Source organism: Mandrillus leucophaeus, unplaced genomic scaffold (genome assembly GCF_000951045.1).
Source record: "Mandrillus leucophaeus isolate KB7577 unplaced genomic scaffold, Mleu.le_1.0 Scaffold70, whole genome shotgun sequence".
Classification (NCBI taxonomy): Eukaryota; Metazoa; Chordata; class Mammalia; order Primates; family Cercopithecidae; genus Mandrillus; species Mandrillus leucophaeus.
In genome coordinates, this window is record NW_012107586.1 from 4181991 (window position 1) to 4192693 (window position 10703).

General features: G+C 44.8%; 2 protein-coding genes across 4 annotated transcripts in view; both read right to left on the reverse strand.

The window, feature by feature from the left end:
- Positions 1-7396, reverse strand: part of NHEJ1 (nonhomologous end-joining factor 1) — a 94824-nt gene extending 87428 nt beyond the window's left edge. The window contains exons 1-3 of the mRNA XM_011964624.1: positions 6817-7396; positions 4353-4529; positions 3641-3853 (exon numbers count right to left, since the gene is read on the reverse strand). Of these exons, the coding sequence (XP_011820014.1) occupies positions 3641-3853; positions 4353-4529 (390 nt within the window). The 5' untranslated portion in view covers positions 6817-7396. The remainder of the gene's footprint in view (positions 1-3640; positions 3854-4352; positions 4530-6816) is intronic.
- Positions 7397-7532: 136 nt separating this feature from the next.
- Positions 7533-10703, reverse strand: part of SLC23A3 (solute carrier family 23, member 3) — a 9501-nt gene continuing 6330 nt past the window's right edge. For all 3 annotated transcript variants that reach the window (XM_011964628.1, XM_011964627.1, XM_011964626.1), the window contains 4 exons: positions 10290-10395; positions 9458-9625; positions 8373-8468; positions 7533-8278 (listed from right to left, as the gene is read on the reverse strand). In XM_011964628.1, the coding sequence (XP_011820018.1) occupies positions 7983-8278; positions 8373-8468; positions 9458-9625; positions 10290-10395 (666 nt within the window). In that variant the 3' untranslated portion in view covers positions 7533-7982. The remainder of the gene's footprint in view (positions 8279-8372; positions 8469-9457; positions 9626-10289; positions 10396-10703) is intronic.

A 10703-nucleotide genomic window follows, 5' to 3' on the forward strand; every position in this document is an offset into this window, starting at 1 on the left:
AAAACCTAACATATTCCATAATACTCTTGCAGACTTAGGAACCATTAGCTTGTTAATGTGAGTATGTTATGCTGGAGAAGTATGAGGAACCGGCATTCTCCTCTTTCGTGTACAACTGGAAGGAGTTAAGCTGCATAATGTCTCTGAAAGACAATTTGGCATTATGTTATGTGGCAAGATTAAAAGATACAAATATTCCTTGACCCAGCTATTCCACTTAGGGGAATTTACTCACACATTTACATGCAGAAAAAGTAAATACAAGGATAGTTACCGTATATAACAGCAAAAGACTTAGGTGTCTACTAATAGCAGATCAATTAAATATATGATACATTCATGAAATTAAATGCTATGTTGCCATTAAAAACACAGGCCGATCCCAGCACTTTGGGAGGCCGAGGTGGGTGGATCACGAGGTCAGGAGATCGAGACCATCCTGGCTAACATGGTGAAACCCTGTGTCTACTAAAAATACAAAAAATTAGCCGGGCGTGGTGGTGGGCGCCTGTGGTCCCAGCTACTCTGGAGGCTGAGGCAGGAGAATGGCATGAACCCGGGAGGCGGAGCTTGCAGTGAGCCGAGATCGTGCCACTGCACTCCAGCCTGGGCGACAGAGCGAGACTCCGTCTCAAAAAAAAGAGAGAAAGAAAACACAAAGGTAGGTCCTCTGAATGTGTTGATATGAATAATCTCTTAAGTTCTTTTTTTTAAGGCTGGCCAAGTAAAGCAGTGGGTAAGTTCTACAATTAAGTGAAAAAAGGAAGGTACTAAACAGTGTGTCCAGCATGATACTATTTGTCAAAAAATACACATATACACAGATATATATTTGGTTATATGAGGATATATATACAGTATATACACATATAGCTTTAAGAATTCACAAGTAGCTGATATTGGTAGTTGCTTTGGAAAAGGAAAAGGAGGGACTAGGGAAAGGGGTAGAAAGATCTATTTTTTCACTGTATACACTTAAATGCTGTTTGAAATGTTTGCCTTTTTAAAGAATTACTCATTCAAAAAAATTAAATGAAAACGATCGCAAGAATGAGTTACAAATAAAAATTATGACTGTGTGACCTTACAGACATACACACAAGCCTGAAATAGTATCCACCTACATCCTTATCCGTGTCCACTGGCTCTTTTTCCATATAAAGCTCTCTCAAGTTCAGGCATTTCCCTAGGGGGGCATTCTTCTTTTAATGATAAGTATTTTATTTTAACTTGAAGCACAATTGTTCATCAATTGCTCAAATCTAATTTCTTCCTATGGCAAACCAAGACTCATCCCTCCCTAAACACTGATGTCTCTTTCCTTTAATGTAGTTCCCCAATTAGAGGAATTTGCCTAGAATAGCTAGTTTTTCTTTACATACTTTTATATTATATTGTATTCTATATTACATGCTATATTGTATCATTACATATTATATAATATATATTACATTATATCATTATATATTATGTTAATATAGATTAACATAACATATGTTAACATAATATGTATTATATATTACATATATTTATACGCTAATCTATATTATAATATAGATATTATATAATTGTAATATCATTATACTAGTGTTCCTTACTGTATTCTTTTGAAAGAAGAAACTATTAGAGTCCATGAGCCTCCAAGGAGAACTGCCTCCACAATCACACTACGTATTCTGCATTTCTAGGTCCATGTAATACAAAATGAGATTAGCTATTGCTAGGGATTCCCAAAGGTCACCCAAATGGTTTGGTCCCAGAACAAACATTATTGAGGAAACACTGCCCCCTGGTGTTACTTAGAAAGTTTAAATGTTTTAAATGAAATAGATAAAATATGGGATGGGGCCAGGCTTGTAATCCCAACACCAAGGCAGGAGGATTGCTTGAGGTGAGGAATTTGAGACCACCCTGGTCAACACAGAGAGACCCCCATCTCTACAAAAAAAACTTTTAATTTTATTTTTTAATTTATTTTTAAAATTATATTTATTTGCAAGATGGAATATTTCACGAGAAATTCAATTAAAATAAACAAATGTGAGTATATGGTAAGCACTGTTGATAGGCCTTAGAAGTTAATAAATGAATAAGTAATTCTCTCAGCACTCAGTTCTAGTTTTACTGGGCTCCAAATCAAAAATAAACATCAGCAAACAGTTTCTCAAAAAGTCTTTCTATCCAGTCTTCCATTGATGCCAAAGCATCACATCCCCGGTGGGAGACTAAAGAAGAAAAAAATGATGTCCTCTTGTCTTCCGATCCCTCTGCTAACAAATCTATACTCTTAGGCTTCGCAAAGAAGACCCTGTCCCCTAAGTGCTACTGACTGAAACCCTGTCTGTTATTCCAGAAAACTAGTCTTTAACGTCCACTCTTCATTTCTAATAAAATCTCTTGGGAAACATAAAGCTATGAGTTAGTAGAGGATATTATCCCCCTACTCTCTAAAAATGAGGCTTTGGACCAGACTATTCTGGGATTCAAATTCCAGCTCATTTATTCATAAGCTGATGGCCTTGGACAAGTTACTTTCAATCTCAGTATCCTACTCTGAAAAACAGGGACAATAATACTTATCCTGAAGGACAGCTGCAAGGATTAAATGATGAGATCATGTTTAGAAAGGTACCTAACACTGGTACATATTCTACCCTGTTGCCAGAATATTCTTGATAAACCATGAATTGGATCATGTAAAATTCCTGTTTAAAGTTTTTCAGTGAATCCTGTTGCCTTTGAGATAAAATCCAAACTCATTAGAATCCTTCAAGATCTGGCCACTGCCTCCCTCATTTCTCATTCCTTCCTATCTACATAGCAGTCATGAAGTTCCCGAACTTGCCCCCCACTTACACATCCTTACACATCTCTACACCTCTCGCCTACAATGACTTTTCTATTTATTTTATCCTACTCATCTTCAAAACTCAGCTCAGTAACAGTCTCTTCAAAGAGGTCTTCTCCAATCCTCAACCATCCAGGGTCTACCTCAATCAAAGAACCTATCATACTTTATCATAATTTCCTGTTTGTCTTCTCACTAGATTATGAACTCCAGGAAGAGGCTATATTGTTTCAGGTCTGGATAACCAACAATTAGCCCATAGTAGATGCTTTTAAAATACTGAATAAATTGGCTGGGCACAGTGGCTCATGCCGGTAATCCCAGCACTCTGGGAGGCCAAGGCAGATGGATCACAAGGTCAGGAGATTGAGACCATCCTGTGAATGGTGAAACCCCATCTCTACTAAAAATACCCGCCCGGTGGCGGGTGCCTGTAGTCCCAGCTACTTGGGAGGCTGAGGCAGGAGAACGGCGTGAACCCGGGAAGAGGAAGCTTGCAGTGAGCCAAGATCACGCCACTGCACTCCAGCCTGGGCAACAGAGCGAGACTCTGTCTCAAAAAAAAAAAAAAAGCTGAATAAATTAATTAATGCAAAAAGACACTCAATACTCTGCTCCTTTTGCAAGGAAAGGATGTAACAGTCAAGAATCCTTTTTGTCTTCTGTATAGTCAAGGAAAGTTTTCTGATTGGAGAATTTCAAACAAAGTTTGCAAAAAAATAAAAGCACCTAAAGCTTCATCTCAAAGCAACTGGCATCCCTCCCCAAACCCCATATTCAAATTGCACTTACCAGGGAAGGACTAGCTAGGATGCAGTGGAAATTCCAATAGAAGGGGAGGCCAGAGAGCTCACTCCGCACCCGTAAAATCAGTGCATCTGCCACATGATCACAGGAGAAGGTAGCTTCGCTAGGGTGAGCAGCGTCCTTCAACAATGGGCGAAGCAGATTATCCAAATGACAGAGGAAAGCCGCAGGAGGAGCAGTGAGCCGCTTGTTCAGCTCCTAAAGAGACAGCAGTGGTACACAGTAAGGGTGCTAATAGGAAAATAATTCCCTCATAAGTAACAGCAAAGGAAAGCCCTGGTTAACATGAAGACAACGGACATGAGAGGAAGGGGACAGAAGATAAAAACATCACAACAGGAAAGAAGAAAACAAAAAGAAGACAGTCACAAAGATCAACTGGCCTACTTCAAAATTCTGCCTTGGGAAAAAAAAAAAGGTCTATCTAGATCAAATAATATATTCATTATCATGCATAGGGTAGAGAAACTAACTTTTTCTCTCTCTTTCTCTCTCTCTCTCACACACAAACACACACATGAAGATTCCAGGGCTACAGGCAGAAGTACAGGACATTAACTGGAATTGTCTCAACCCAATTCAACCTTCCTTGGGAATCTACAGGCCAGCAAGTTGGTTGATGTTCACATCCCCGACCTTCACTAGGAAAGAATGGTATCCCCCACCACCTCACAGCAGTACTTCTCTTCATACTTACCTTGGCTCGCTGGCTGACCACACTAGTGTCCACCTGTTCATGCCACACCTGTTGAAGATCTGAAACTAACAAGGCATAGCCCTGCTTGCTGATAAAAACCTTGGCCAAGAGGGAGTTCTCAGCAAGCTGTAGCCACGCCCACGGCTGCATCAACAGGCCTTGCTCCAGTTCTTCCATCTGCAAAAAAGTCCTCATTTAGTAAAGTGCCTCAGGGTCATGCTGGCCTAAGAAGGGTACCACCTAAACCACTCTGTATCAACTAAAATCTCATGAAAATCCTCCCTGATAAAACAGAAGGCATGGATTTACGTTCTCCCAGTATACACCCAGCTGATCACTGACTTTACTACCTTTGGCCACTAAAAGTATATTTAAAATCTTGAGGGGTTTTTTCCCCCATATTATGTTCCTAGAGGACAGAAAATCTTTCTTCCACAGTGTTTAAGCCTCAACATGTTGCTGTTAGTATTTCTGCTTTCTAATACTATAGCATAATGTGGAAACCTAAACCCTTCTTATTCCACCTTTATCACATTGCTAATAAATATGTCACTGCTATCCTTTCCCAGAACTAGAAGAGAAGGAATAGTTCTTGTCTTATAAAACATCATAAGTCATAGTGTCAGGGCCAGGAAATTCAAAGTGTTTGATCATTATCTAAAAACAGAGTTTAGGAAGCTCTCAGGATTTTTTTTTTAAATCCCTAAAACAGAGATTCTTAATCTAGAGTCAATGCATGTGAATCTTCTAGAATTGTAAGAAAATGTTATGCATACATGTATATATGCATGGGGAGGGGGAAAGAGGTCTACAGCTATCATCAAACTCTCAAAGGGATCCATGACACAAAAAAGAGCTAAGAACCTGTGTCCAGGAGCAACAGAAAAGACCTAAATTTCATTTCAACAAGAACCAGAATGACTAGGAAATCATGAATACAAGGCAGAGCACATCACAGAGGTAAAGACTGAATTAACTTTCATTTAACTCATCCTCCACATTCCCACTCCAGTGCACTGCCACCAATGACACCATGCCCAGCCTGGAACCCCTGCAAAACAACTTTTCTATCTCAGCAGCTAAAGTAGTAGGCTTAACCTAGTAGACAATCAGAACTATGGTTGCTTGACAGAGAATGTGATTGTTTTTCCTGTGAGGGAGAAAAAAAAGATGACAATTTCCTTCATTATTCCAGTCTACAAATACAAAATGAAGAGAAGCACCAGGAAGGAAAAATTTAGAATGTAAATAACGAAATTCCTTATTAAGTCTGATTAAGACAGTCATTTCCCCTAGTTTTTGAAGTGTGACCTTGTGACTTGTGACATAACATATATAGATATGCATACAGATACATATATATGGTGATCTATCTTTACGGCATCCTCAAAGCCTTGTGTTTGGAGGATGGTGTTTCCGTCACATTTCCCACATGCTGCTCTTATGGGGACAGAAGTGGTCATGGGATGATTAAGCTAGTCCTAGCTGGACAAGAGCTCCACATTGCCAAAGGTCACAAACGCAAATAAAGTCGCCAAACCCTTTCATCTCCCTTATAGGCACACCCCAGTGTACTCTAACAGTTGCCAAAATTGGATTTACTATTCTAGCCCATTCCTTCGGAAAGCCCGGAAGTTCAAATTGATGGGTTTTGTTTGTTTGTTGGGTAAAGGGGGAGGAGTTTAAAATGCGGCCAGCAGTAACCGACCCTATAAAAAGGCGGCCTTACACATTGGGCACCAGACCCCGGCTGCCTGCTCCCACCACACGCGTCCCGTTCTGCGTCCAAGGCCTCCACATTTCACCCTTTTCTTTTTTCCTTCAAGGCTGCCTTTAGCATTCACATTAACCAGATTTACGGGTTTATTTCTCTTGAGTGGAGGGGCGCTGAGGGGCATCCCGGCGGAGGGGTCCCTTGAGAACCTTTATCTGCATCGAGTTCCGCTCCTCAGCAATGACTCCTCTGGGCAGTTCCTCCGACGCCCTGCAGAGGGCAGTAGGGGCCCAGAGAGCATCCCGGCAGGGCCCCGCCCGGTCCCCGTGGGAGAACGCGAACCCTAGGTCCCATAATCAGAGCCCCACCCCAGGAGCCGCCGGGCGTCCCGCTTCCACCCGCCCCAGCTAGAAGAGCCTTCGCCATCCGCCTTCCCATTTCTACAGCACTGGCTGCACTGGGACGCGGCTCGGGATCCTTCAAGAGGCAACAAAGCCGGCCACCGGAGGCTTCGTCGCACCAAACAGGCGGCCAAGGAATACCCTCACTCGAGCCGCACCATCCACGCCGGGCCGCAGCCGGCGGACCGCGCACGCGCGGCCCCGCCTACCGCCCCCGGAGGCCTGCCCTGGTACCCGGCAGCGCGCGCTCCCTCCAAGGAGAAAATGCCCAAGCCAGGCCCAACCCGCAGCGTCTGAGCAGCCCTTCGCTGGCTTGCTTCTGCCCGGACTCGAGTGCGATTCCACCTACCGTCAGCGGCAGCGAGACCGCCCACCCTCCTCGCCGCACGCACGCTCTCTTGCCCGCTCGCGCAAACCGAAAGGCCTAGAGTAAGAGGCCGATTCCCCCCCACAAGAGGAGGCAGGGTCTTGGGACACAGGGGCGGGGCCTATGCCTGGCATGGGCGGGGCTTCTGGGCCTAGAACGCTGATGAGAGGAGCGCCGCAGTGGCAGGGTAACTGGAGGAGAGGCCGGGCGGCCAGCTAGTAGAGAGGCAGTGGCGCGTCTTGGAGTCACGCTGGCCGAGTAGAAGGAATAGCGGGCCAGGCGTAGGAAAGGGGAGCCCAGGTTTGGATTTGTCAAACTTGAGTCACTTCTCTTCCCTCCCCTACCTGTCCAGTCTCTTTTTAACAAAATAAGGCATGGAAGTTCCGTAGGTAAGTTCTCTCAGGTCCTCCACCAGCACTAGAGTTGTTGAAGGAAGGAGTCTCCCAGGCATAAGTCCCATAATCTGATCTCATCCTTTACCTCTCCTGCCTCATTTCTCCATCATCCCCGTACTTATGCTCCTCACTACTGAGAAATTTGAAACCCCTCAGCTATCTTGGACTTTGTACAACTCATGGCTTTGCTCAAGCTGGACCTCGAACCTGAAAAACCAAAAATCCTCCTCATTTGTCAACGCCATCCTCATTGCTTCTTGCATAAAGCCTTTCCCACTGTCCCCAATCAGAATTCATTATCCCTTCCTCTTTGCTCCCACAGCATTATTTTAATCTTTATTACAGACTGCTTTCTGCTTTGCATTTTCGTTAGTAATTACAAAGGTCTTTTTAAACCGTAAATGCCTTGAGAGGGCATGGACCCTGTCTTAACCCTGTAGTTCCAGGACCTTGCACATGGGAGATGCTCAATAAGTATTAAAGTGAATGCTGGGGTTCAAGTGGCGTTGATAGTACACAGGTAAAATCTCATTCATTCATGGTCCGCTAAATCATGGCCTCTGCTCTGGAATAGTTAGGCCTAATTAAGACAAGGAAAGGCAACCCACCCTACTGGGAAATGGAACCTCTAGGCGGGCCCATGTAATATACACACACATACCCTCTGCCTACGAGAAAGAACAGTTTGGGAGCTGATTCTCCAGCAGATGAGAGTTAGTGCTAAATTAACCAGAGCAGAAGTAAGCATACCGGTCATTTCTGGGACCTAAACCCTTCTCTGCTAGATTCAGGGCATGGCTCCCCTGAGCCAGGCAGCAAGTCTGCCATCTCTTCTGGCTCAGAGGAGCCTCCTTCCTCATCCCCAGGGTCTTCAGGCAGTGGGCAGAGGCAGCGGAGAGGCTGGGGGATGCAGGGACACAGATTTTGGATGGGGAAAGGAAGTCTGTACACTTGAGCAGCCTTCTCCCTGGGCTTCTGAGGCATTCGAGCCTCTTGCGCAGTGAAAACAGATGGTAGCCCTTGACCTAGGCCTCGCTCAAGCTGTGTGCCTGCAAAAGAGAGGTTTGTCAGGCCATTGCCCATCCCAGGGAGGGATGGCTTCCTGGCCACTCCCCAGTCTGCTGGGGCCTGGCCTCAACTTACCAGGAATCGTGTTCTCTAGTAGGAAGCCTGAGAGTCCCGCCAGGAAGATGGGCTGTGTCAGCAGTGAGTGCAGTAATACATCCAAGGGGCTCCAGCCTATGAAGGGTTGGGGCCAAGCAGGAAGGGAACTCTGATCCTATATCCAAGCCCAGGAGTCTTGCCCTCCCAGACCTAAACCTAAGTCTTGGACTAAGGACAGATCTTTCTGAATTGTCATTTCATCCCTCTCACCCTTTGTCTGTCTAACCACTTTCCAAATCCAGGCCTTTCTCACAGGATTCCTGCTCAACACCCTATGTTCTGATCATCCACACACCCTCCATATATGCTTTGACTATTCCAGGTTCCCTTTCTCTAGAAAGCTTAGTATTTAAGCCCCAACCTCATCTCCCAGTTTTTACCCTCTATGCTCTATCCTGGGTTTTTCAACCTCAGTCCTACTGACATCTTAGACCAGATAATTCTTGGTTGGGGGTGGTGGTACAGGGGGGATGTCCTGTACAGTGTAGGATGTTTAGCAGCATCTTTCTATGCACTAAACCCTAGTAACAACTCCCTCTTCCTCCATGTGTAACAGCCAAAAATGTCTCCAGACATTGCCAAATGTCCCCATGGGGGCAAAATCACCCAGTTGAGAAGTGGGTGGGACAAATTAAGCAATTTACTGCTCTCAGGACATATCCTAAGACTTCCCACTTCTGTGTCTTTGTATAAATGATGGTTCCTTCATGAGGAATGACCTTCTCACCAAAGATGTTTAAAACTTACCATCCTTCAAGATCAGCTCTGTTACTGGATCACCTCAAACAGAAGCTATCTCTCTTGCCACTGAGCACCATAGCTCTTTATCTGAACCTTTCTTATTATTTTCCTACACATCTCATCTCTTTTACTACGCTGTAATAAAGGGAGGCACCTTTGTATCCCAAATGGCTAGCATAGTGCTCAATAAATATCCATTAAACAAATGAATGAAGTATTTACACCAAAGCCCAGAGAAGGCTGTGGGGCCAGGAGCCGGGGGAGCCTGAGCCTCAACTCCTTGCTTTCCTGCTACTGAGCAACTCCCCTTCCCTTCCACCTACCTGTGCTGAATAGGACTGGGGCTTCCCGAAACCATCTTGGCAGCAGCAAGGCCATGAAGATAGAGAAGCCCACAATGAAGATATTTCGCCCAGAATCTATGTCAGCCAGGTAGAAGCTGGAGAATCCAGCAGACAAAACCACAGCCTGGGTCACCCCCAGCACCCCACCTGTCTCATACAGAAGAAATCAAGGGGGTCAGGAGGAATCAAGGGGGCTCACATAGTGTGGAGTATTGCAGGGCAAGCAGGTTGTAATGGGGAAAAAATAAAACCCAAGAGACTGATTTTTTTTATTATTATTATTTTTTAGAACAAGTCTCACTCTGTCACCCAGGCTGGAGTACAATGGTGCAATCTCGGCTCACTGCAACCTCCGCCTCCTACTCCTGGATTCAAGCGATTTCTCCTGCCTCAGCCTCCTGAGTAGCTTGGATTACAGGCATGAGCCAGCATGCCTGGCTAATTTTTGTATTTTTATTAGAGACAGGGTTTTGTCATGTTGACCAGGCTGATCTCGAACTCCTGACCTCAAGTGATCTGCCTGCCTGGGCCTCCCAAAGTGCTGGGATACAGGTGTGAGCCACCATGCCCGGTCTGAGGTTTTCTGATTCTTCAGGAAGCCCAGAAGCCCAATCAAGAGACTAAGATGTTAGGCGGAGAAATTGAGACTGACACATGCTCATATCCATCCATCCATCCATCCATCCATCCATCCATCCATCCATTCATCCAGGAAAGCTATTTAGAAAGAAAAGGTGCCATCCTAAAGAACTGATCGGGCCATACTGGGGAGTACCAGTTCAATACCAGCCCTGTTGATACATCCACTCACCAACCACAGGTAGCGGGATGGTGGTGAGGAGCTGAGCCAACCTTGGAGAGAGTCCAAGCCCCATGCAGAGTAGCCCCACTAAGTGAGCCACTTGCTGAGATCCAGCCTGCGTGAAGAAAAGACACTGGAAAACACAACCACTTCATCGGACTGTCCCAGGTCTTTGCCTTACTGGTTCCTTCTCATCATTTGGATCCCAGCTCAAATGTTACTCTTCCAAGAAGCCTCCCTGGCCAGTCTAAACGTGCCTCCTTTCCATCCCGCTATCCTGATTTTTTTATGTAACACTTATCGCCTTCTGAAATTTTCTTCACTTTTTTTAAAATTTTTTATTTTTTGAGATGGAGTCTTGCTCTGTTGCCCAGGCTGGAGTACAGTGGTGTGGTCTTGGCTCACAGCAACCTCTGCCTCCCA